Genomic DNA, 27368 nt, shown 5'->3' with positions numbered 1-27368 from the left:
TTAACTCACTGGGCGCAGGCCACCAGTTTAAAAGGCAAAGTGAGGAGCCAGAGCCCAAGTGCACTGGCACGCGGGCCTTCGCCTTCCCGCATCGTGGTTTTGCCCAGCAACTGCTGGCTGTGTCCCATGGAATGTCTTCCTTGCTGCGGGGTCAGCCAAGAGGGAAAGCCTTTGCACCAGAATGCTAGAGCCTTTCTATATCAAGTAGAGAAGGAAGGTGGCTGCATGAATCAGTCCGTGCAGAATTCCTAAGAGCTGGTTTCCATACCAGATATCCGAAAATCAAGTGAGGTCTGGATTATCCAGAACTTAAGATGCCCTTTCCTTACCCAGGGATACAGTCTAGATCTGCCTGTCCTTGGAGGACATACTCCCTTCCCAGTTTGTGAAGGAGCTCCTTTGAAGCAATTGAGGCCAAAATGGCATTCCTCTCCTTGATGGCCAGACTTGGTCTCAGAAAAGGCCCTGCTACTTCTGGTTGGCTGGAGACCCATCCCTGGCCGCCCTGCTTCCACCCACGCCCTGTAACCGGAATTTCCAGCCTCCAGACAATGCATCGAGCACTTTCTCCCTGGCAGTTTCAGACCTGGGTGAGAGGTGTGGTTGTTGAAGGATCCCAGTCTCCCTTGACACACACCCTCCCACACCCACAGGCGCTTCCTCCTTCTGCCAAAACAAACTTTATTGCACCAAAAAGAAAAAAAAAACTTCATTTATGTACAGTCAGATATAAAGACATCTCTTTTGACTCCTGTGCATATATTTCCTCAACTCAAGATTAGGGCATAAAAGTCAGGCTGGTATGCCAGACATGCTCTGCCCACGGCAGGGCCAAGGAGAGGATTGTCACTTGAAAGTGGGAACACTTAAATGGATGACAGACAACCACTGGACCAACAGGCCAAGGGCCTTCTGCTAAGCCCTGTACTTGCTCTGGGAATGGAAGAGGGAAATTGGCAGCGGGGTCCCTCTTTAAGTCTCCTTGTTAAGAGACCCAGCCTTAGGTATCCGAGATAAACTTCCGTTCCCCAAGCCCACTTCCTGTCCAGTTTCTTTGCTTCCTGCCCTCCCAAGCTGGACATTCTCCTTCGTGCCCAACCCCTTCCGAACTCCCCGGAAGTCCCATGACCCGCAGGCAGAAGCCTCCACAGCAGCGGGCAGGGCAGGCCCAAGTCATCCTCTCCCATACACGCGGCTGGATACTGACTGAGGCCCTGCGTCACACGGATCACCAACACCCCACTGGGAGCCCTAACAGTAAGAATCTGTAAAGTATGGGGAGAACACACCAAAAAGGGGAAGGCTGGAGTTTCTCAGTGCCCAGTACCACAGGGCGCCTAACACACATTCTTCTGAGCCAACCAGCTAAAGGATCACTGCAGCTAGATACAGACAGAGAAGCAACACAGCCAGGCAAACAGCCATCAGAGCCAGTGACAGAGCAGCTGGGAAGGACGGGAGGCAGAGAGGCAAGAGAAGCAGCGGGGCCCACAGTCCCAGCCCCTCTGCCATTGGCGACCCTTGCTCCCCACAAGTCCCTGGGCATTGAAGTGGAAGGGAGGTTGGGGGGGTAACTAGAGGCCAGGGTGAAAATACACAAGGACAGCCAAACAGAACACAAGAGGACTAGCATCAGTCTCCCCACTGCACCCCACCCTCAGGGGAAATACCCTCATCGTGGGTAGCATTTAGGAACATCTGTAAAAGACTATTCTATGTAGTGGCTCTCGTACCCCACAAACAGCAGCTGGCTGTGTTGGGAACTTTTCAAATCAGTGATTGCGGGAACAAAATCAGCTTCTCATGGTGCCTGTGCAGGCTCTACCAGGACCTCAGTTCCATCCCAGTCACATTTACCTTCTGTCTTAAATCTGGAAATGGGCGAGGGAATGGGGGCGGGCAGAGGAGAAAGGTGCTCAGGTGCTAGGTAAAGCTCACTGATCAGCAGCCTAGACTCCACCACTGTTCCTTCTCTTTGGTCTGTCTAGAACAGTGACTATAAATTAGGAAAAACAAAATTATGCTGGCCCATGGGAAGTATTGGGAGAAGAGGCAGGGAGGAAAAGGGCATCGGGAAGCCCTGCTTCAAGACTGCAGACAGACAGACAACCACCCAGACTGCTTAAGTGTCACAGACAGTCCCCACCCAAAGCTCCCTTCCAGATATCCCCCTCAATCATGTGGGCACGCTCCCTCTTGGAATTACAGTTTGTCTCCCGCCTCCCCCTGAGGATCTGGCCCCGCCGAGAGGTGTGTCAGCCGCTTGTGTTTGCCAGAGGCCCTCACCCTGGGTGCTCCTGCGTCGGTACCTTGGCCCCTGCTATGGGATGAACACAGCCCCGGATGCTCGAGAGCCAGGGAGGTCAGGTCAGGAACAGCCTCCCCACTCCCACACCCTGGGATCCGAGCTGGCTTGGTTCTTGCCATCTTGCAGGATGACGTCACGTTTGGAGGGAGATACACAGTGCCTCTCCATCCCTGGGGTGGGGGGGAAGGGACGTTGCTGGGACCCTTGAGTGGGGGGAGGGGAGAAGGGAGCAGGGTCTAAACCCTCAGGCTCCCGTGCAGGTCTGTCTCTGTCCCAGACGAACTGCTATCAGAGTCCATTTCGGCGTTCTCATTATGGAGCCTCTCCAGCACTTTCTGACGAATCAGTCCCAGGCGCATCAAGAGGGACTGGTAGTCAAAGTGGCCACGCTTCTCTCCAAAAGGGTCCTGTGGGGGAAAGGAGACAAGCAGGATGGAAGATTCGAGTCTGGAGGGCTCACCCTAGAAAGCAGCTTCGGGCCCATGTTGGACGCATGGTCAACTTCCGAGTCATGGGGGCAGAGGGTAGAGCGCTCGATCCCAACAGCAGACAGCGCACCCTCTGCTTAGAAATATTACGGCACATTAACCGCCACCCAGACATGTCTGGCTTGGGACAACATTCAAACGTTTTTGTTCCCTGAAAGCATGCCACTATGCAGAAGAGGGTTACAGGAAAGGGGAGACAGGCAAGAAACAGAAACTCAAGACCAGAACTGTGACCATTATGTGTGCCTGTGTTCGCAATGAACTTCATAAAAACCATACAAAGGGAAGTATCATTTTTCTTTTCCTATAATTCAAAAGGGGAAATCTGCTTTTCCAACATCACAGGCAAGTCTGGAACTCAGGAGTTGGGACTTCCAGATAAGCACCCGTCCACTCTTCTGGAGAGACCTGTCAACACCTCCCTGTCCACTTTGTACGCATCACTCTAGGGCTGCCCAGCCTTGATCTCAGTCCCTGTCATTCTACACCGAACATCTCCGTTAAGTTTTCTAGAAAGGGGTTAAGTGTCCTTAAAATCTCAAATATAACCAGGGTGGGAGCAGAGAGTCTAAACACAAGGAACGTAAATGCTACACAGAGAATATGGCGGCGAAGTAGTGCACGGCCAGGGTTTAGACAAGTGGAGACCTCTTGAGTCACAAAAAGGTACATGATTTTTCCCTCCCACATTCTGCTTCTCCCACATAGACTCCTTCCACACTTTTGCCCACACATCACCCTCATGATCGGGGACCAGTGAACAGAAGTCACAGTCACTGTGACTGTAGCCCACACTTTCTGCTTCTCAGGGTTACGTTCCCCACAGGCTGAACTCCACACTTACTCTGGAGCCGTCATTTTTCAAATCTTCCTTTTTTCATCCTTGGCTCCATTTCCACCCACTTCCCTCCTCCCCAGACGCTGCTCTTCCCTTTCCTTCTCTCATCACGAGTTATTTTTCCTCCACAGAGTGAATATTGGAAATGCTTTTGAATGCCAGCAGTGAGAATTCCTGATGGGGCACAAAGCATGGCAGGCATCACCTACAATGGACTCTGAAAAAGGGGTCGGGAACAAGTTAATGCTGATCTGGCCTTGCCCTTTAAGGTTTTTTTGTTTTATATTTTAATTATTTATTTTTAAAAAGTAATCTCTACCCCCAACATGGGACTCAAACTTCCAACCCTGGGATCAACAGTCACACTGGCTTTCCCGACGGAGCCAGCCAGGCGCCCCTGCCCTTTGAGTTTTAACTGGGCAGATGGGTGGGAAAGCCTTGAAGGAAAAAACAGGGCAACTACCATTTCTGAGCAGCAGCTGAGGAAGGAAGACATTTACTCCTACTGCTGCTGGTGCGGCCTGGGTGGGGGAAGCAGCTCAGGAAGAGCTGGAGAGAACTTTAAGTGGCCTCAGTCATTCATCCAAGTCAGCACGAACCTAAGCAAAACCACAGGTAATGATCCAAAAGACCAAGGAACCAGTCCTTACAGGTTGGTTGGTGAGGTGTCTCACCCTCTTACCAACCAGGTCTTTTATATTGGAGCATGTTAACAATTTGGTTTCATAAGAATCTTTTTTTGTTTTGTTTTTTTGTTTTGTTTTGTTGGGCTCCATGCCCAACATGGGGCTCAAACTCACGACCTTGAGATCAAGAGTCACATGCTCTACCGACTGAGCCAGCCAGATGCCCCAAGAATCTCCTCTTCAGAGGAAGCTTAAATCCTGCATTCCAACTGGAAGTGGAAGCACATTTCTCCAATGGAGGCCAGAAGTAAACAAATGCTTACTGTCTTCGTAACAGGAGTCTTTCAACATGTAAGAGCACATACCCAACATTTCCCTAGCCTCAATCTCTGAGCACCCCTCTGAGCCAGGGACTGGACTCAGTAGAGAACTCACCCTTATCATCACTAGGAGTCTGAGAGGGCTGAATGTTCATGGTTTGAAAAGAATGTAAGAAGGGGAGGCATTCCAGGCTAGAAAGCAGGATGGTTCAGACTCTACCCATGAGCATCTAGTTGATGGCAAGACTGACAGGCAACTCCACAGCAATTAGGCAGGGCGGTCTCCTCCCTGGGCCACAGCAACTTAAATGACAAGTTCCTGTCGGCTCTGACTTCTCTGAGAGCTGCAGATGCTATCCTTGGGGAGGGATTTTATGGAGTCTGCCGTGCGGCCTCTGGAGTTGGTGGCAGGGGCTGCGTTACCTGCATTGTCTGGCCTTGAAGGTGCAGGCGATCTTTGCAAGCCACCTCATAGAAGTCGTAATACTCCAGGAAGGACTTCTCCATCACCCCTCTGGAAAACAAGCAGAGAAGCCTGAGCTAGGAACGTGGTGGGGAAGGAATTATCCCTTCACCATCTAACCTTACTGCCAATTAGAGTTCCCAAGCCCAGATTTGGCATCTCACAAAGACCTTCCTTTAAAAAAAAAAAAAAAAAAAAAAAAAATTTTCAGAGAGAGAAAGAGAGAGAGAACATGAGGGCCAGAGGGAGACAGGATCTCAAGCAGACTCTGTGCTGACTGCAGAGCCCGACGCAAGGCTCGATCTTACGACCTGAGCTGAAACCAAGAGTCAGATGCTCTACTGACTGGGCCACTCAGGCGCCCCCTCACAAAGATCTTTCAATGGAAAAAGAAAGCTGACAACCCAAGACTGCTCTTATACCTCAGGGATTATTAAAGGAGGGTGACTGTTAATATACATTTATGAGTAAACTCCAACACTGAGAAGTGGATTCATTATGAAGGGCTCTACGCCTCATTTGGTTATAGAACAAGTAAAGCTCTTCACTAGGTCCCGGCCCTCAGCAAACTGGAGGCTACGGCCATGTCGTTCCCATTGGTCTTGGCACTCTCCTAGAACAGAGCAGCTTGCTCAACTTTCTCTTGAGTGATCCTTAGACAGTACTCTTTGAAAACGGGAACCAAAGCTTTATGTTTTTCTGTATCTCCCCTGGTGCCCAATAGTGGATTTTGCCCCAAAGGTTCTCAGAGCTAAGCCTCCCAACAGCAAAACCAAAGTGCCAAGTGTGCGCTCTTGGCATACACCTACCGTAAGGGCTCAGGGCAGGGACACTTTCCTTCCATCATGTCACAGACTGCCACTCTGATGGTCTCATGCCGGATACATTCATTGTAATTTTTGCTGTCTCCTGGATGTCTCTCCTGTAATGTAACAGACACCAGAGTGCCCAAGTACAAATTTAGGCAAAGAGAAAAGTCAACAGGAGGAGACGTCGGGATTAACGTGGGGTGGGGCGCGTGAACCAAGTAAACAAACCTAAAAGATACCTTTCCAACTACGGCAGATCCATGAAGAGCAACTGAGTTTCTCTTTCTGAGATCATTCACCTCCCCCCATGTGTGCCAACACCCATCCTCTGTTACAGGTCACCCGGCCTGTAGGCAGCAAACTAGACCCATCAGATTCCTAAGGCTGAAATGAGAGGCCTCTGAGGTAAAGACTGAATGGGAAAGAACCAAATGTTAAGAATGGTGATGGGACCAAAGGGTAAACGTGACATTAAGAGTTTCAGTAAAAACCCCTGTAAATATCTGGATGCTTTCCGGCTAACTCCTTTTTATGTCTGCAGGATTCCACCATCACTGAAATCAACTACTACGAACCTATTGGAAGTAGAACCTGAAGTTTCCAAAAGAAAACTCCAATACTGACTGAGAAAGCCGATATGAATGTGTGGGTAGAGACAGAAGGGAGCACAGTCTCCCATCCTTTTTTTTTTTTTTAAAAGATTTTATTTATTTATTTGACAGACAGAGATTACAAGTAGGCAAAAGAGGCAGGCAGGGAGAGAGAGGAGGAAGCAGGCTCTCTGCGGAGCCGAGAGCCCGATGTGGGGCTCGATCCCAGGACCCTGGGATCATGACCCGAGCCGAAGGCAGAGGCTTTAACCCACTGAGCCACCCAGGCACCCTGTCTCCAGTCCTTTTAACTCTTCCTCTACTCCGCAATGGTACCCCTACCACCAACCTGACAACCAGAACCTTGGTCTCTGATTAAAACACATCATGAGCAGGAAAGACATATATACCCTCACTCTCCTACCATGGTTTCCAAAATGCACCATAACGGGCTCACAGGGGTGCCATGGGATACGTTCAACTTTTTTAGGAAAAGCATAGTATTCACCACCTGTCAGTCAGCACGCCAACTACTAGCTTGAGCTCAGTGGGTCAGGTTGGACATGAAACTGCATTATTTTCCTTTCGATGACACGTGATGTCTGTGAAGCTGGACTGTCAATCACTACTTTGGTAAACAGCAAGCAGCATATGAAAACAGTGGGGAAGAGAAATGAGGGTGGTGATTCGACCAGGCTCCACGATCTTCGAAGTTGTGTAGTGCCCAACAAGTGTATCCTTCCTGACATTAAGACATTTCAGTTATTTAAGAAAGAAGTGAGTTGTCTGGATGTTAACTGCTAAGAAACAAACAGCTGGCCACTTCCTTCTGCCTGGGGGGCTATGAAAAAGGGCACCCAGGGACCTGTGGCTGTGGACCAGTAACGTTTGGGAGAATAAAAGTCATAGTTCCTGAATTTCCAAACAAAGGAGAGACCTTCAAATCAGCTCCCTGGTTGGCCATTGAGGCCCTTTTCCATTTCTACCTAATCCTAAAATCAAATACACTATTTGTTTGGAAAGGAGATTTTGGGACTAACTTCTATTCCCTCTTAAAGAGTATTTCCTATTGTTCAGGTCTATGAATGAACCGTCAATGTTAGCATTACTTCAAATATTTTAAAAATTAGTTAAACTGTTCTAGTCACCTAAATAGAATCTTTGGGGATTATGATGGGAACTCTTCCCCTGTACTTCAGAGTAATCCTGGAAGGCATTCTGGAAAGGTGGAAAAACTCTTGGCTCCAGGGCAAATTTGGGTTCTACCATTATCTATGTATCTTTGCGAAAGTTATTAACCTGTCCGTGTCACCAATATCTCATTTGAAAATGGGGATAACATTTACCCCAAGTGAGTATTCTCTGCAACCGAAGTGGGGCTCAAACTCACGACCCCAAGGTCAAGAGCTGCCTGCTCTTCTGACTAACCTGGCCAGGCGCCCCTACCTCAAGATAGTGTGAAAGTTAAATAAGATAATATATATATACACAAAAATTTGGCAGCGGCTGGCACATAGCATACCCCTGGAAAACGCAATTTTCCTCTCCCTTCTCTCTGGCAGCGCTGACTGCAATGTTCTTGCCCCACTAGCTAATAAATGACCAGGTCCTCTGGCTCTTCAGGTAACAGGATTCTGTAACTCCGGAAAAACACCCGGCTGAACAGGAGTCACTCCAGGAAGTACCTTAAGGGGACTTTGGGAGAATGGACACATAGAGAAGAACCCACCAGTTGCAACAGCCCCCAAAAGCAGGCTTAGAATTAATTTCCAGAGGACTCCACTGATTCCCACCTTGTAGATTAATCCAAGTCAAATGGAAATAACCGAACAGTATTGTAAGTTACAAGGAAAAAAAAGATATTTTTAAGGAGCACACATACCAGCTCCTTTTTTCTCCTATAGTGACATTAAACAAACAAACAAACAAGACCCTTAAGCACACCTCTCAGAGCTCTTCAAACTCAGTACTCCATTTCCCAGCTGCCCCTCTCCCCCCACTGCCTTACCTGCTCAAAGCCAGGCTCATTGTGATAGGGGTTCTCAGTCATTAGGGACTGGATGGAGATCAGCACGGAGGAGATGCTCTGGGCTGGGCTCCAGGCGGGGCCAGTCCACGTACTGGAAAACACAGCAGACAGAGGGAAGAGGGTGAGGCCGAGAGCGATGGTGAAGGCCACCACAGAAACACTAGTACACCAGCACCCTGGGGCCTGGCAGCACCCGCGTCAGTGAGTTAAACCAAACATTTCTCTTTCACTATTAATGCTCTGGAATTCCCCAGCCTGTCTCACCCTCATTCACCAGAAATCAATCAACTGCCTAATCCTCTTATCAAGTGGGACAACAGAAAAGAGGGTAAAGCAAGCCCTGTAACTTTGAAGTGATTTTCATCCGACTAGGAAATAAACAGTAGCCAGGGAAGGTTCCAATTATCAAAATGGAAGAGAAAAGGTATGAAAACAGTACCAAACGCAGCCTAAGTGTTAACCTCTGTAAATCCTAAATCCGGAAGGTGGTGAAGGAGTTAGTGAGGAGACAGAAGCTGAGCACAGAGGGGCAGGGAGCCTGAATACAGCCATCTGGTTCAAGGCCATGTAGCAGGGCTGATGACCAGGGATCCTGCCCTGTATCAGCCCGCAGAGTGTCAGACTCTCTGAAGACTACAGGACTCTGCCAAAGGACAGGAAGGGAGTAGGGTCAGACCCAAGGAGGGTCTGAAATAATATATGGAAGCCATCCCGAATAAAACATAAGCACCAGAATTGCTCCTCTCTTCTATCAACCTGACCAGATCCTGGGAGGAGGAACGCGACTTGGACAACAATGGCATTTTTTAGCTCAATTGAAGAGGTGGCACCTGATCTGGAAGCTGAACACAACCTAAGCCAGGACTGGCTTGCTCAAGTTCACTGGCCAATTCCCTTTCCCTGCTACGCTTGAGGAAAGCCCAGTTAAGCAAGCTCATCATCATCATCATCATCATCATCGTCAAGGCTCGCTCTTCCGAGCCTCTCAGCCTGCTCCCCTTAGCTCTACTCCTCCAGGAAAGCCAGACCCTGCGCTAAGACTTCCACTAAGACTTCACCTATTTGAGAGGCAAGCCAATAGGGTAAATTTTCGTTACGTTTCTTTCGTCAGTAAGGCAGTCCCAATCTTTTTTTCTACGTAGGGAGGAAAGGACTGAGGCTGACAGAGGGAACAGTCGACTAAGAACACATGGGAATTTTCTACCCTGTGATTCCTCGTGGTCAAGATTCAAGTTCAGGGTAGCTTCTCCTTTTCTACCCAACAGGCTTCGGCCATTTGTACCCCACCATCTTACTTCCCCTGGTTCCACTGTGAGCTGAGGTTCGTTCAGAGTTGTTTCCTACTGGCCTAATGGGGAACCTGAACAAAAACCCTGTCTCGAACAGATGTCATACAGAAATAACCACCGAGTATCCTCACCACCTTGGGCTATGTATACCCCTGTCCTACCCGCAGAGACAGATACCCTAACAACATAAAGGACCTCTTGAAGGACAACCTCCTGTGAAGGACTTCCTCACTGCCACCATCACAGAACATACCCCTGGATCAGAGAGATTAAAAAAATCAATAAAAGAAGCTGCGCCTCAGGTTGGGTCAGCTGCCTACCCCCTCCCCCACCCCTCCCCCACGACCCCACACTTGGGAAACACACTAGACAAGAAAGAAAACGCACCCCCAGTTTGGGCGACTTTCCCAACTTCACCCTGCACTTATTCTCTGCCCCAGGGGAAACTCAGATCACACGAACAAGACAGATCCAGAAAACATCAGCAGACGGTTCCATTCTGAATTTGTAACACCCCTAGGCAATTAAAAGGGAACCAATGAGAACCGCATTAAGCAAAAATCTCAGCAGTGCCCAGAAAACAAAATGCACTTGAAACTCGTGTTTCTCATCTGATGTGATTTCCAACCTTAGACATTTTTCATTCAGATGTTAGAATATCATATCATCCTCATCACCACCACCGCCTCCAAAGCCACTCATTGAGAGACTCAGAAACAAGACACCCACAATCGTACATGGCACAGATCTGCAGCCTTTCTCAACCCGTTCGGGAGAGAATCAAGCCCCGATGCCCTAAAGAAGTGGTTCTCAAGCTGGAGCGTGCACCCCAATCACCCGGAGGGCCTGGAGGACACAGACTGTGGAACCCGACCCCTGGAGTTTCTGACACAGGAGGCCGGGGTTGGAACCCCAGAGTCCGCAGGGCTGCAAGCGCCCGGGTGCTGGTGCAGCTCGGGGAGAAGCACTTCGCTAAGGCAGCCATCGTAGGTCATAAATGAACTTCTCTCTTTGGCGCCTAGAATGATACTTGTCGTGTACCATCCTGAGGAGAATTGAGGTGACAGTCCCTCCAATCATTTTCTGTGTTCTGTGGTTCAGATGAGGAACCCCAGTTGATAAAGGCTGGCCTAGAGCAATTATTTGCTAACAACGAACTTGGCCACTTAGAAGAGTCTCCTCTTACCCTAGAATACTCAAGCAGACTTTCCCATTGCGGTAGAAGTTGGGGTTAAACCTCACTGTGTTATTGCCCGTTGTCATCAGTTTGACCCGAGGCGGGTGGATGGGATAGTCGGGCGGACACCGAAACACGAACAGGAAGAAACCCCCTTCATAAGGGGTGTCAAATGGGCCTGTGATCAATGCATGAATCTGCAAAATAAAACCCCATCTCAAAATTGTGAGGTGATGTCCCATCCCAACCCCGCCTGGCTTCCACGTGCTCCCCACACCAGAAGCAGGCCCTTCGGCTGGCATCTGTATTCCATGCCCTCACCGTGCAGGAGGAGCAGCCGGGACTCACTCGCACTGATACACAGGTTTGGAACTTAAGAAACCCCATTCTGGTGGAGTGGCATCTGACTCGGGGGCTACATTCTACAGTTCGAGCCTAAGGTGAAAAGTGAATCCGATCCAAGATGACCCTTGAGTGTCCCTTAGAACTCCCCGGCAGCAGGGTTTTTGTTTAGACTTCCCTCATCAGTGCCGTATGTGACAAGTCTAGATGGCACACCACTGCACACATTAAAATATGCACCTGTAAAATATTATCCTAGCACGTTTAATTTTCAGAAACGAGTATCTATTTTTACCGAGGAAATGGGTAAAACAGGTGTGTGATGCGACCCCACCCTCCACTTATGTGGCTGAAAGGGGAGGTAAGTTGAATGGAAAAGAGCCCAGGGACTGGCGGCCACAGCACCGGGGCCAGTAAGGGCGCAGAGCTGAGGCTGTGATGCCTAGGGGGTCTGCTGCCTCCAAAGAGGATCAAACCTACTGTGGATGATGCGGCTCAGGCTGTATCCAACTTGTGCCAAAGATGGAAAGAAAAATGGGGAAAACTCGGGGTCCATTTGGAGCCCTTCAACCAACCTCAGAAATTTCCCCAATACTGTTGGTTAATTTAAGAAGAAAACAGATCGGTAGCATTTAGAACAGAATGCTAAACTCTTTCCTCCAGCCACGATTACTGAACAAACTTTCCCTTCCTGAAAGGAGGAAAACCTGAACAAACTCTGTTATATTTCTTCTCCTACAAAGGCTGCTAGGCATTTAAGGTCTGCTCAGAATTTAAACAGCAAGACGAAAAAGGACCTGCAATGCAATGCCTCAGGCCCTACTTTGCCCTGGTGGCACCGCGGATTATCTTCTAGCCCTCAGTCCTTTGGAATAGCAAGCTCAAATAGCATCAATAGGACATCAATTCTGGGACCCCGGGGAACTAGTATTATTAACACTGATACTTGACTGAGGACAAGATGTCCCAGGAAAAACATTTCCAACCACATAAAAAGAAAAAAAAAAAATCAATTGACAGGGAAACCTATTTGAAACAAAACAGAAATACCAACAACACAATGTCTGAACTTTTACTCTAAGAAATTTGAAACTATGGAGAGGTTTCATTTAAACTATACTAGATTTAGGAAATCTGATTTCTTCCCGTCAGTTTAAGTGAAGGTAGAGCGTTTAAATGAGGGTAGAGTACTCAATGACAGAGAGGCCTGAGTATCTAAGTCAGAGGAATTTCAGCCTCTCTGTGTTTGAGTGGTGAGGACAAGACAGGAATGGTCTCTGGGGTGGAAAGGATATTCAAAAGCAACCAGTGAGGATAGGAGCCTAAACAAGCCCATTTGAGTATAAACTCTGTTCATTCAGGTCGGCCCCATCCCCAATCTTCTCTGCATGTGATTTACAGCATCATACTTAAGAGTCAAGAGTGACAGGATGAGAGAAAAATTGGGATGAAATGAATGACTATGCCATCTATCAGCCCAACTGGTGCATTTCTGAGAGTGAAAGAGTACCCTAATAATAGTTAAGCTGGGACAAGTGGCATAAACTGGGATTTTCCAAGTCAACCAGAACTACTGACACCTGAGTAAAAGACACCTGTTCAAGGCTCTGCTCCACCTCACTGTGTGACCTTGGGAAAGCCACTTATTCTCTTGGGATCTTGATTTATTCATTTATGTAGTCAGAGATGTGAGCTGGATAATCTTTTAGGCTCTTCCAACTTTCTGGGCCCAACTTCCCAACAGCCCTCAACCCCCTCCAAGTTACATACCTTAGTCATGTCAACAGTATCAGGTACGACGAACATTCCTGGAGGAGGCTCCTTATAAATGGACATGATATCCCTGTATAACACCAAGAGGAGGTGGGGAAGGGAGTGAGGGAGAGGAGGAAAAAGGGGAATCCCTTGAGTAGGACAGCTGGTGGCACCTCAATGAGGCCAGGGTTTGAGAAAGTGGTGCTTGGTACCACAAATGTGCACACTGTCTTGTTGGCTGAGAAATCTCAGCTGAGTACTTGTCAGGCAAGCAGAGAGCAAATTATTATCAAAAGGGCATTGTTTCCTCAGGGGGAGGGGGGAAAAATCAGAGATCCCAATGGCATCAGATGTCACCCTGGAAAAGCCACATCCCATTTACTCTCTCTTCCTCCCACAGGCAATTCATTCACTCCCCACCTCCGAGACTCCCAGGTACTATGACTGAATGCTAAACGAAGACTGTTCAGGAACTGGGAAAACATAATCAATTCCATCAAAAAAATGAATCCCGTAGACAGTGGACCATTGTTGGCACAGGGATTCTATATAACAAGTGAGCTAGCAAGGAGCAATCATGGTCTTCCTGCCCAGGGTACCAACAGGGTAGAGATCTCTTCAGACTGCAGAGGGTACCCTCTGAAATCGCTGGGACTCACATCTGAAAGATGACATGCACTGGCTACTACAGAGAGAGGATCTGTAGGTTGTCGTGCACAATCTAGAATGCATCCGTTGTGAGCGCGGGTCTAAGGGACATTCTAGGTGGGAAGATGCTTGGTAGGGTACATAGGGATGTAAAGTGCACACAAGTGAGAGAGCAGAGGAAAGAAGTATTGGCAGAACTCAAAGGTCAAAGTCAGGACTGGCAGACTGAAGGGGATGGAGGACAGGAGTAGAAGGGAGTGCTGAGATTCTGAAGTTAGAGGTGGCGACCCTGCTGGACCCTAACAGAGCTGGTGTCTGTGTCAGGCACTGGGCCAGGTACTTTACACACAATGTGCTGTTTAATGGTTATTACAACCTTGAAAGATAAGCAGAGACATCTGAAGGGACTTGGAGCGTGGTGGTGGGGGGCGGTGAGATTACCTAGGTGAGTATGGCTGCAGTGGAGGGGCACAGGGAGAGGTAGAGACCGGTCATCAGGAAACAGGTTTCAGAATTAATAGCGGTCAAAAAGCATTACTTTTTCCCTATGCAATAGGTACTACGCTAAGCATTTTTGCAGAAACATTATCTATTAAATGATAGGATCCAAGATCAGTCACCCAAGAAATAAGCACAGAAAGGACTTGGGCCTTTGTTCCTCTATCTGAATTAGGTATATTTGCTTCAGGAAAGTAAACCAGACGACGGAGAAGAAAAAATACAAGAAAGTCCTGAGTGGGATAATACAAGCCAGAGTGAGACTGGGGGAAAAAGTCTGCATTCCCGGAACAGGTGTGAGAGTGGCGAGCGTTGGGGTTCTGGAGAAGTGGTTCAAGGGGAGACTGCAGGTATGTGAGGGAAACGATCTAGACTTGGGGAGTCGGTTTGAGGACATGGGGAATAAAAAGAAAGGTTGGTCTCGACTGTGAAGCCACGAAAACCAAGCTCTACGTGTGTTACAAACGGGGCTCAGGAGGCTACGACGCGGGGCTTGGGGGGGGGGGCGATGGGTGGGGCCTCCGGGCAGCATCTAGCAGGGCTGGGGTGGGGAAGGGGGGAGAGAGGCGGCGCGGAAGGCGGGAGGGGGTGTTGCTGAAGCGCGAAAGGGTCGGGTTTCGGGCGGGAGGTATGGGGGAGGGTGTCCGGCACCGAGACGGAGGGCTCAAGGGAGGTAGCCGAGGGGCGGGGTCGGACCTGGGCACGCGAGGAGGGCTTTGGTGCGTGTGGAGCTGCGGGTGGGGGGAGAGGGGACTTGGATCGCGACGCTTCGGGCTGGTAAGACGTGGGCTTTGGAGCTGGGCCGCCGCGAGGGAAGCGCGGAGGCAGCGGGCGGAGGAGGGGTGTAGTGGGAAAGGGGGGGCGGGGAAGGTCGAGCCCCGGAGCTCGGGGCTGGGGGAGGAAAAACCCCGGCTCACCGCTTGATCCGAAGTAGACACTGCGGCGCGGTTCGTTCGCCGTCCCAGTCGGAGCTGAGTGTGGGGTCCCAGTGGCTAAGCAGCGCGGCCCCGTGGGCAGCGGCCGAGGGCGGGAGCCCGGGCAGCGGAGCCAGGCCGCTCCCCGGCCCCCCGGCCCCGCCCGCAGCCGCCGCCGCCGCCCACACATCCGGCAGGAAAGGCGGCCCGAACCCGCTGCCGCTAACGCCAACAACACCGGCGACGCCGCTCGCCCCGGGGCCCGCCGCCCCGGCGCCCGCCGTCGCCGTCGCCGTCGCCGCCTCCTCAGTTGGACTCTCCGCCATCGCTGCTTCGCTTCCGGGACTGCTCGGCAGCACGTCCGCCGACCAGAGCGGCCGCTGCTCCCTACCGCTCCCGCACCACCGAGAGCCGGGCCAGAGTGTCCCCACCCTCCGCTTCCACAGCCCGGGCGGCGCTGGCTCCGCCCACCCCCGCCCGACCAGCGAGAGGCGTTCTGCAAGAGCGTCCACCCACGGTCCTCCAGGACGAGAGGGGGTGGGAACTGGAGCCGGGGCCCAGGGCCGGCGTTGGCCCTCGCTTTGCGGGAGGAGGCTCTGAAGCGTGCGGAGTCGCCGAGGTGCGGCTGAGAGCCCAGTGACGTGCAATATTTAATTTTCAAGTGTGGCAGGGAGAGGAAGGAAGGAAGAGACCCTCCTCGGTCCTGTCCATGGGCTAGGAGAGGGAATAGAGCTTCATTGGGGAAGGTTCTGAATAGATGAGTCGACTTGCTCAGGGCTCTTTGCTGTCTGAAAACCTCTAATTTATCCTTGCTTCCCGCACCGTCACCCACGGAGGGCAGGCTGCCATTGCCCCCTTCCTGCAACAGAACCAAAAGGAAGGAATCAGAACCGGCGAGCGAAAAACTACCTCGTTTTAGAGTTTATTCAGTATACATTTATGAAGGGGCTAGTAAATGCCAAGCACTGTTGCTAGGCGTTGCCATAGGGATAATGAAACAGACCTAGAGAAGCTCGGTAAAAGGAAGAAAATCAGGCCTCCTGACTCCAAGCTCAGTCTTTTTTCTTCCCACAAGTCCTCGAATATACAGGAATCAAGGGGCTGTGAGTTTATTTATTTATTTATTTATTTTAAAGATTTTATTTATTTACTTGAGAGAGAGACAGTGAGAGAGAGCATGAACGAGGAGAAGGTCAGAGAGAGAAGCAGACTCCCCATGGAGCTGGGAGCCCGATGCGGGACTCGATCCCGGGACTCCAGGATCATGACCTGAGCCGAAGGCAGTCGTCCAACCAACTGAGCCACCCAGGCGTCCCGGGGCTGTGAGTTTAAATCCTGGGAGGATTCCTCAGGGCTTTCCTGGGATTTGTAAGGTGAAATAGCATACTATGGACTAAGAAACACAGAAGCCTTCTAAAATAGACTTTCTCTTTTCTTTTTAGCAACAACACAGGCTCATAATCTTGTCCGGAAACTCTTGCCCAGACGCATTTCAGAATTGAAAGTAACACTCCCAGTAAGGTCTGGGGGCACCTCCCAGTAACCAAACTGATATTTCGACAGCAAAATGTATGGATATTCTTACTAATTTAGGGTACACGTGTGAAAATCCATAGTACATCAAACAAATAACCTCCCTCTGTGTTTTATTTGGCTGCCCATCTGGTTTTTAGGAAAAAGTACACTTTTCACTGTTTCCTGAATTTTCCAATAAGGGACCATAGACTTGAGTGGATAATAGCCAGCACTTATTGAGACTAAAAATTTGTTTCTGGGGTGCCTTGGTGGCTCATTGAGCATCTGCCTTTGGCTCAGGTAGTGATCCCCGGGGTCCTGGGATCGAGCCCAGCATCGGGCTCTCTGCTCAGTGGGAAGCCTGCTTCTCCCTTGCCACTTCCCCTACTTCTGTTCCCTCTCTTGCTGTCTGTCCAATAAATAAATAAAATCTTTAAAGAAATAAAAAATAAAAATTTTGTTTCTCTAGCTGACATTTACTGAGTGCTTAATATGTGCCAAGCATTTTGTATACTTTGTCTTATTTGTTCCTTTCAACAGCCCTATGAAGTAAGTACTATTATTAGTCCGTTCTGACAGATGGAGAAACAGAGGCTTACGGAGATTCGGTCACTTAACCAGGGTCACACTGAGAGCAAGCAACAGATTTGGGGCTGTAAGCCCAATCTGTCTGACTCCAGAGAAAACTTTTTTTTTTTTTTTTAAAGATTTTATTTATTTATTTGACAGAGAGAGAGAGCAAGCACAGGCAGACAGAGTGGCAGGCAGAGTCAGAGGGAGAAGCAGGCTCCCTGCCAAGCAAGGAGCCCGATGCGGGACTCGATCCCAAGACGCTGGGATCATGACCTGAGCCGAAGGCAGCTGCTCAACCAACTGAGCCACCCAGGCGTCCCTCCAGAGAAAACGTTTTAACTGCTGTGTGATACTGTCACAGCCTGGACCTCTCCCACATTGACTGAATTTTACTTCATGTGGTCCTTTGTTACCTGTTGCTCCCAACCGCTACCCCACAACACACACACACACACACACACACACACGCGCGCACACACTCGCTCTCTTGGGGCTCTCAAGCATGTACTGTCTGTGAACCCAGCAGGGGGCCTGGTATAGCTTAGGTACTTAACGTGAAGTGAAATGAATCAACACAATATTTTATACAGATTTCATGTTTTGTTGGTTTAGCATTTTACCACTCCATAGTCATAAGGATAACAGAATATCTATGAAAGGATACACAAAAAACTGGTAACAGTGGTTGCCTCCAGATGGTTTGATCACTGACAAGGTGGGCCAAGGTGTGTGTATGGATGGGTACCTTTTTAATATTGTACTGTGTATCTATTGACTATTCAGACTAAGTTTTATTCATTTTTAAAGGATTCTGGAATTTTGTTTGGTTATTATTCATTTAGTAAGGTGGTCAAAGTCAACTCACTGATAACCTTACAAAGAAAAACACTACTCCATCCCTCCTCCATGATTCTAGTCTGCAGAGGCCCCGAGATGGCCCCGGGGGCAAGAGGATTCCTGCATGGGGTTCTTTCCTTACTACAGGACTATTGTTTTCAGTGGACAGAAAACATCTTGGATCCAGAAGAGTTTCCAGTTTTTAATCTGTACCACTTACAAATAGCCTGTTTGAGACTACTTCTGCATCCACAGAATGGTGCTAATTCTTACCTCTTAGGGTTTTTCTGAGGATTAAGTGTGACAGTTCTACAAGCGTTTTGTAGAGTGTCAAGCACTTTCTGAACAATGGGCATCCCACTTGCCCATGTATGGTCTCTCCTCCAGGCCTTTGCTCAAACTTTTTCTCCCTGGAATACTCTTTCCCTCTACTCTGCCAGGGGAAATCCTAGTTATTGAAACACTGAGCCTCTATTTCTCATCAGTAATATTGGTAAAATGATAGTAGCTATAAAGAAGAGCGAACGTGGGGCGCCTGGGTGGCTCAGTTGGTTAAGCGGCCAGCTCTTGATTTCAGCTCAGGTAATGATCTTGGGGTCCTGGGATTGAGTCCCACGTCAGGTTCCATGCTCAGCGGGAAGTCTGCTTTAGCATTCTCTCTCCCTCTTCTCTGTCCCTCCCCCCAACTCACACCCTCTCTCTCTAAAGTAAATAAATGACTCTTTAAAAAAAGAGAGAGATAATGTGATAACTAATGTGCACAATACCTGCTCAGAGTAAATGTTCAATAATTATTAACTCTTACTATTCTGACTCATCTTTAATGCAGGCTGAAATACCACTTTCTCTCCCATGATTTGCACCTCCGGGTGTATTCTTATTGTTACTATTTATTAGTCATTTAGAATTACTCTGTCCTCGAGTGATTCATACCTTTATTGCAGCACATACTACTTTTTACTTTTCTGGTTTGGTTACCCTGTCTAGCTACTACGTGTGACATACTCGAGGGCAGAAAACATGGAGCACCATCTTGTATCTCCACGAACTGACATCCAGTGAATGCTGCAGACATGGCAAACAGAGCGGAAATGAGAACAGGGCAGCGAGTTGCCCTTCCCCTGGCCATGGGTCTCTAGAATTTCAGCCCCTCCTCCTGCTCAGATATGCCTGTTTTTCTTTTCAAAAGGCTGGGCCAGGCTTGCACAAGGAATCTGCAAGTCAAGGCCCGAAGGGCCTTAGAGCATGGCAGCTGCTTAAAGGACCAACTCGCCACCTTCTAAGGGAGCTCCAGGTAACTCTAAGCCAGGGAAGAGGAAAGGCCAAGGAGAGGCTAGCAGCAGAGTGTTAGAAGCTGGAATTGCTCAGTCCAGTGTTTACTGACTTTTTCTGGCTGCTTTTCTGGCAGCTTGGCTAGAGGGCAAGAGTGTGCCTTCTGGAACCTCTCCCATGTCTTCTGGGGATGGATGACACAACTAAGCTGTCTTCCTACAGGAATTTGGATCCAAGCCTCTCTCCTCCGCAGCGTCGGACTTCCCTGCGTCTAGCCATCTCTTAGTGCGATAAAGTTTGGTAACACCTTGCTCATAGCAACTAGACAAATGTCCTCCCCCAAGGACAGAGGCCAGCAAGTGTCACAGAGTCCAGGTCACTGATATGCCTCAACTCTAAGAGGAGAAATCATGAAGATCTTTCTCCCCTTCCCCAAAGTTCTATGTCCCTCAGGAGCAGTCCTTCCCCCACATAAGGCCCAGTCTTTTGTTCTGGGCTCAATGCCAGGGATAGATGAATTCCCATCCAGGTCATAAAACCTGGACTAAAATTAAAAATCAGAGCTTGGACTGGGAGTTTGTGGCTTCTGATTACAAGTGATAATAGCTATATTAAAGAACTTTTTTTTTTTTTAAAGATTTTATTTATTTATTTGATAGAGAGAGATCACAAGTAGACGGAGAGGCAGGCAGAGAGAGAGAGAGAAGCAGGCTCCCTGCTGAACAGAGAGCCCGATGCGGGACTCGATCCCAGGACCTGAGATCATGACCTGAGCCGAAGGCAGTGGCTTAACCCACTGAGCCACCCAGGCGCCCAATATTAAATAACTTTTTAAAAAAGATTCAATTTTTCTAAAGTAATCTCCATACCCAACGTGGGGCTCAAACTCAAAACCCCGAGGGGCGCCTGGGTGGCCCAGTGGGTTAAAGCCTCTGCCTTTGGCTCGGGTCATAGTCCCAGGGTCCTGGGATGGAGCCCCGCATCGGGCTCTCTGCTCGGCGGGGAGCCTGCATCCCCCACACACACACCACCTGCCTCTCTGTCTGCCTCTCTGCCTACTTGTGATCTCTGTCTGTCGAATGAATGAATAAAATCTTAAATAAAACAAAACAAAACAAAAAAACCCTCACAACCCCGAGATCAAAGTTGCATGCTCTCCCAACTGAGCCAGCCAGGTACCCTTTTAAAAAATTTAGGAATACAGGGCGCCTGGGTGGCTCAGTGGGTTAAGCCGCTGCCTTTGGCTCAGGTCATGATCTCAGGATCCTGGGATCGAGTCCCGCATGGGGCTCTCTGCTCAGCAGGGAGCCTGCTTCCTCCTCTCTGCCTACTTGTGATCTCTCTCTGTCAAATAAATAAATAAAATCTTAAAAAAAAATTTAGGAATACAGGTGTTATTACATCTCTCTGAATACATGGAATGTACATGTATCTCATTAACACTGCAATGCATATGTTACATGTATTATCATTATTTGCATACATTTACCTGTATTATCTTATTGTCCCCACCACCATGAATTGTTCTTATCCCCATTTTAGAGGTGAGGAATCGAATCTCAGGGGAATTACCCAGTTGAGAAGTGGCAGGGATGTGTTTGCATTCCCCTCTATGTTCTTTGCTACCATGCTGAGCTCTTCTGGAATAGGTACTAATTGTTTTTGGTCACTGCCTCTGAAGTATAATGAAAACAGTGGATCCTCACCGAAGAATCATACATCTCTGTAAGTATTTTGCATTAAGCAAGATGGTTCCCCCCTAAAGACCCTAAAGAATCGCAATGGTAATTGGCTAACTAGCCTTGTTGGGGTGGGGCAGCATTCTCCCCTCACTCTCTAGGGTTCTCTAGGCCAACTACACTCCCAAACTTGCTGATTTGGATTTGTAAGTCCAGCAACTCCAAGGCTGTTTGGAGCTCACGATCAAGGGAAATCCTTGCCAGCCCCTTGGCCAAAAATTAGGTTCCTGGAGCTTCACAGGAAATCAAGAGAATCACCTTCCCTGGAGGCTGCTGCTCCTTGATTTACCATTAGAGTGACCTGGCAAAGATGTCGGCCTGACATCCCGAAGGGTTACTACATTCCATTTTTTTAACATTACCAGTTTAATCCATTGCTCCCTTGGGGATACCTCAGTTGCCAGTTCAACCTGAGTTCCATTCTTTCTCTTTGGCCCTATGATTCCTGGGCTCTGCTTCAGCTTCTAAAGATTTTTTTTTGTTTTTTTTTTTGACAGAGAGAGATCACAAGTAGGCAGAGAGGCAGGCAGAGAGAGAGAGAGAGGAGGAAGCAGGCTTCCTGCTGAGCAGAGAGCCCGTTCGGGACTCGATCCCAGGACCCTGAGATCACGACCTGAGCCGAAGGCAGCGGCTTAACCCACTGAGCCACCCAGGCGCCCCTCTGCTTCAGCTTCTAATAGTAGCTTGTTGGGGACAACCTTAAGAATTACTTAAAGAGGACAAGCAGCAGATTATGGGAGATGAGTAGTTCTAAACTGGGAGTGATTTTGCCCCCAATCAGGAGACATTTGGGTGTTTAACTGGTTGTCACAACTTGGGGGTGTGGAGGCCAGGGATGCTGCCTACCACCACACAATGCACATTATCTGGCCCCAGATGTGCCAAGGCTGAAAAATCCTGTGATATGAGACCATGATTGTTGAATGAATGTCAGATGGACTTGGGACTGGAACTGCTGATGTGCTGTGTGCTGTGTGCTACCGGGCATGTCAGTGAACTTGGGTAAAGCTTAGGTGAGTCAGCACAGTGATAAGAACACAGGTTCTGGAGTTTGAATTCCAGCTTTACTAATCAGCTGTGTGACCTTCATAGGTCACCTCACCTCTCTGAGCCTTTTTCCTTGACTGTAAAAATGACCTCATAGGGATGTTGGAAGCCATTCACAGAAAATGCTTTGCACTGCACCTGACCCCCAAGAGCTCTTGTGTTAGCTGAGGTTATTACCCCACTGACTTCCTTGCTCTCCCTCACCTATAGCACATAGTTTTGTATCCACATATTCAATGTGGGACACTGTTCAAGGTTTCCACTCTTAATGCCCCCAACTACTTAAGGACAGGATCTTAGATTTCCCTGCCTTCCCCAAGACTATTAGGAGGATGCTTAGCACTTAAATACTTGCAGACTTTCCTTAGTTGCATGGAAATTGTATCCATTCTTTTTTTTTTTTTTTTTTTAAAGATTTTATTTATTTATGAGAGAGAGAGAGAGCGCGCGCATGAGAAGGGGGGAGGGGCAGAGGGAGAAGGAGAAGCAGGGACCCTGCTGAGCAGGGAGCCTAACACAGGGCTTGATCCCAAGGTATACACGTACACTGAGAGGCAGGCAGAGAGAGAGAGAGAAGGAAGCAGGCTCCCTGCTGAGCAGAGAGCCCGATGCGGGACTTGATCCCAGGACCCTGAGATCATGACCTGAGCCGAAGGCAGTGGCTTAACCCACTGAGCCACCCAGGCGCCCCAGTATCCATTCTTCTTAATTCACATTTTTTGGTGTTTCAACCCTCTTTGCTAGCTAACCTTCAGCTGGATAGGAATATTCTTGGTTTCGCCATTTCGCAGAAGTTTTGAAAGGGAGGTATAAGGCTTTCACAAAATGGGTCCCTACTTCTACCCCTTTTGAGACCATCCAATTTGAGATAGATCATTGTTAACCAGCACCTCTGTGTTTATTTTGTTACGGTTAGCTCATGCTGGGGCTTAGAGAAGCAGTGGTTGTGCGTAGACCAGCTGAGCGCTCTCTTCCCTGGGTTATCAGTCACGCTTTAGCCAAGCTGGGGAAGCCTGCTGGGCCAAGACTGAAACCACAAGGAAGATGCTGTGCAAGGCTCTCTAAACAATTTACTGGTTGGTTCAACCAAAAAAACCCCTCACCCCTTTTTTCCCCCAGCAAGGCTAAGACTATAAATTCTCCAAGAACAGGAACTGTACCTCATCTGCTTATTCTAGAATGTTTAGACACTCTAAGAAAAAGTGTCTTTCATTCTTTCATCTAAGAATGAAAGTGAAACTTACAAGTGGGACTAAAGGCAGGCAGATGGAGGCCCGCCTCCATTTCCAATCAGCTACATCACTTCTTTGGGACTGTTTCCCTATCGGTGCCACCCTGCTTGTGGGGCCGTCACAAAAACAGATGGGACAGCACAGCAGTTAACGGGTTAGGCTGGCCTGAGGTGGAATCCCCAGTTCTTCCACTGCCCAACTCTTGTGATGTTGGACAAGTTATTTTGCTGCCCCAAGGCTTGGTCTCCTCATTTGTAAAACAGGTATAAACCGTTTGTTGAAATAACTAATTAGGGGCACCTGGGTGGCTCAGAGGGTTAAAGCCTTTGCCTTCTGCCCAGGTCATGATCCCAGGGTCCTGGGATCGAGCCCCACATCGGGCTCTCTGCTCAGTGCAGAGCCTGCTTCTCTCTCTCTCCCTGCCTGCCTCTCTGCCTACTTGTGATTTCTGTCAAATAAATAAATAAAATCTTAAAAAAAAAAGAAAGAAAAGAAATACCTAATTAAAACAGAGCTTGGTGCAAATTAGGCCCCTCAAGAATGACACATTATTATTTTATTAAATTCAAACGGAAAAAACCCACCAATTATCATTACTTGGAGAAATCCATGCTCCCTCTGAGAAATAAAGGGAACCCTCCATGTTCTCAGGTCATGGCAGTGCCACTTCTCAGCCCTGAAGATTTGCAAACCACGAACGGATGACCCATTCCCACTTCCCTTGTCCCAGCTTTCCACCAAGACCCTCCATAGGGGCAAAGGACAGAGGCACAGGCATATGGGTTTAGAGAAACGTTGTGTTTAATGGTAAAGCTGAGCACACTCCAGCACCGGCATGGCCTGAAGTCGGCATGGCCTGAAGTCGAAGCAGCAGGGGCGGGTAGGTGACCCTCATGGAACCTCACATGGCGAAGAGGATGAGGAAGGCGACCATCAAACAGAAGAGCCCCATGGCCTCAGACAGGGCAAAGCCCAGAATGGCATAGGAGAAGAGCTGCTGCTTGAGAGACGGGTTCCTGCCAGGGACAGAGATCGATGCCAGCCAGGGGAGAGGAAGGGGTGAGGGCATGGGCGGTGAAGGACATAGGAAGAGTGGGCCAATGGCGGGGGGGTGGGGTAGGCTGCTGAAACTGGGAGAGGGCCTAACCTATATATATCCTGGGGATTTAGACAGGTAAGCAGAGTACCGACATGGTAAGTTTAATACAGCCAGGTTGGAGACATATCTAAATACTGATTCAGAGATCACTGGAGAAAACAGGAGGTCGATGGAATCAACTCTGAGCTAGCGGGAGCTCCTGCTGAGGCTTCTCCCAAATGGGGTGGAATTTATGGTAGGAGATGCTCTAGGCCACCCCCAAACTTACCTGGCATAGCCAATGATCAAGCTGCCAAACACTGTTCCAATGCCAGCCCCTGAACCAGCCACACCAACTGTGGCAGCCCCAGCGCCAATAAACTTGGCTGCTGTATCAATGTCCCGGGAGACAACACTGGTCTGGAACTCCCGTCGGGCCACCTGGAGCGGGGAGTTGCTGCTATAGGATGGCTGGGAGGCAAGCAGGGAAGGAGAGGTAGTGAGGCACAGGACAGGTTGCTGACTCCCATACCCTCACTCAACCCACCTGGGCTCTGAAACTGTTGGCAAATTGCCTGGTAGGAAGAGAATGCTCAAGACTGCAGAGCATGCTGGGAATCAGTCCTCAGGCCCGATAGGGCCAGGGAAATTTTGTAGGTTAGGGAAACTTCATTTTTGCAAACTTCTCACCTACAATGTTCACCTTAGGGTACTTAGAGCTAAGAGCTATTAAAGTACCACAGATTCTCTAATTGTCCTCCCACTCTGGATTATAAGGTCCCTATCTTGAAGAACCCCTCGCTGGGGAAATAAATTTTTAAGATTTTTATTTTTAAGTAATCTCTACACCCGATGTAGGGCTCGAGCTTACAACTCCGTGATCAAGAGTTGCACGTTCTACCAATTAAGCCAGGCAGGTGCCCCTGGGGAAATTTACAGGAGGGCCCAGAGTCCTTTACCTGTTTAGCTGGGATGTCTGGCCTACTCAAGAGGGAGGCAGACACAGGCCTGATTAGATCCCTGGTACAACAGCGAATCTGTCAAATCAGAAAAATACATTCCTCCAAATCAAGCAAGGGAAACAGGAAAACCTAGATGCTGAAATTGTGTCAAAAATGACAAGATTATAAACAGAAAAAGCGCCCAATGTGTTTCAAGGTCAATTAATGCATTCCTGTTTCTACCAGACAGGCCTACACCAGAGACAGCTGTCCAAGACCCAGGTGCAGTTAGCAGTGGCAACTTTCCCATTTAAACCCAGGTACCAAAGTTCATTTCTACGGGCACAGCCCTGATCACTATCCCAGAAGGGAAGAAACCACACTAACATCAAACTAGGGACAGGGAGGGTTTGCACCCGGATCACCCAAAGAATCAGAAGGGGGAAATCTTATTTTGTTAGAGTGTACTCACTGTTACACACCCCGTATGGACTGGGTCAAGAAGCCTGGTGAGGCTCCTCGAACCACCAGCTAAGCAGAGCCTCCCTGCAACGGAGCTTTCTTGAAACATGCCGACAAAATGCAGTGGTTCTCAAACATGGCTGAACACTGGAATCACCTGCAGAGTTCTGGCCAAGCTTGACTGACTGCTTCAGTGGGCTGTCTGGCTACCGCCAAGCCAGCCTGGGTGTCAAGATTATCTCCAGACTCTGACCACGCTCCAAAGCCAAGAAAGCTTGGTTTACAGGTCTAAATAAACAGGGGTTAACTGCATCACTACACCCTCCCCGCCAAAAGGCCAACAACATCTGGATGCCAAGCTTCTCTCAGGTCATTCATTACATGTCGACAGGTCCCACATCTGGCACTACAGATCACCCCGGAGCCGCAGCTTACCAGAGCCGGAGAAATGAGTAGTGCCCCGGTGGTCTGCATTTTCTCAGTCTGCAGAGGAAAAAATAAAGATTCATTCACAGCCCAGTCGTCTGCGTACAGCGGCGACCTTCGGTCGTCCCCTTCACCCCGTCCGTCCTCCCTCCCTGGACCACCACGTTCTTCCTTGCACCGTGCCCCAGCTGAGGAGGGCATTAGAGGTCAGAGGGACAGCGCGAAAGGGTCTGCAAAGGAAGGTCACGGGGATCTTCAGTAGAGGAAGGAGGGCCCAAACCCCAATAAGAAAACGTTGCTAAAGAGGGTGGTCTCCAGGGAAGACTTTTGGAGGCAGAGTGCTGCCCATGTTACACAGCTGTTCTCGGCCCGCCTCAGTGGGGATAGTTAATCGCTCGTTACCGTTGGTAATTAACATTAATTGTTAAGGATATAGGCAACCATCGCTTCTCCCGGCCCGGGGGACAAATGCCCCTTCACACAGCCCAGCACACGCCCCTGCCCATCGCTGCCTTCCGACCCCGAGTCACCTGCACTCCCACTGCCCCGCTGTCCCTACACCGACCACAGCGTTTGCCCCGCTCAAGGTGACTGACTCACCTCCCGGCTTTAGCTCTAGGTCTCAGCACTCAGCTCCCCCACCCACGTGTCCCGATGTCCCCCCAGTCTCATTGGTCGCAATCCTCCCGCATCCTCATTGGCTAACATCCTCAAGTCCTCCTTTCTTATTGGCTTTCCGCAGCTTCTTCCTCTCTCTCCACAGGAGCTTCGTGGCAGTTCCCGCCTTCATGCGGGGGAAGGCGGGGTTTTCATCGGAGATTTAGCTTCCGATTGGTCAGCCCCTGAAATGCTCAACCATAGAGTCCGCGGGGCTCAGAGGTTCCAGAACCTGCCGCACAAAATGGCTGCCAAGGTGGACGCCGCAGAAAAAGGCGTGGGAGAGATGACGAGACGCCTTACGCACACAGACACATGACCTTGGACATACGCCTTCATTCGTGCGCTTGGACCTTCAGGCACGTTGTATGTCGGGATTTGTAGTCAGGTCGGAGGCCCAAGGACGGCTGGGATCCCGCGAGAAGACCTCCCGAGGCCCGGAGAGCCAACGCCTTTGCAGCAATTCGCGCCCTCGTGATTCGTGGAAGCCTTCCT

General features: G+C 49.3%; 2 protein-coding genes across 3 annotated transcripts; both read right to left on the bottom strand.

The window, feature by feature from the left end:
- Nucleotides 1–664: 664 nt before the first annotated feature.
- Nucleotides 665–24816, bottom strand: UBE2Z (ubiquitin conjugating enzyme E2 Z). Its single transcript, XM_059147226.1, has 8 exons — nt 24677–24816; nt 15098–15953; nt 13050–13122; nt 10947–11134; nt 8451–8562; nt 5853–5965; nt 5004–5094; nt 665–2715 (listed from the first exon to the last, which is right to left on the bottom strand). The coding sequence occupies exons 2-8, from the start codon at nt 15418–15420 to the stop codon at nt 2545–2547; spliced, it is 1071 nt and encodes a 356-aa protein (XP_059003209.1). The 5' UTR covers nt 15421–15953; nt 24677–24816; the 3' UTR covers nt 665–2544.
- Nucleotides 24160–26921, bottom strand: ATP5MC1 (ATP synthase membrane subunit c locus 1). 2 transcript variants are annotated; one of them, XM_059147231.1, is made up of 5 exons: nt 26817–26921; nt 26226–26273; nt 25347–25424; nt 24677–24858; nt 24160–24325 (listed from the first exon to the last, which is right to left on the bottom strand). In XM_059147231.1, exons 2-5 carry the CDS (start codon nt 26262–26264, stop codon nt 24211–24213), a joined length of 414 nt encoding a protein of 137 aa, XP_059003214.1. In that variant the 5' UTR covers nt 26265–26273; nt 26817–26921; the 3' UTR covers nt 24160–24210. The 2 variants fall into 2 exon arrangements, with proteins under 2 accessions (XP_059003214.1, XP_059003213.1); XM_059147230.1 differs by having other exon boundaries at nt 26747–26867.
- Between the last annotated feature and the right edge of the window lie 447 nt (nt 26922–27368).

This window comes from Mustela lutreola, chromosome 15, assembly GCF_030435805.1.
Source record: "Mustela lutreola isolate mMusLut2 chromosome 15, mMusLut2.pri, whole genome shotgun sequence".
Lineage (NCBI taxonomy): Eukaryota > Metazoa > Chordata > Mammalia > Carnivora > Mustelidae > Mustela > Mustela lutreola.
This window is presented reverse-complemented; position numbering and strand designations above follow the sequence as displayed.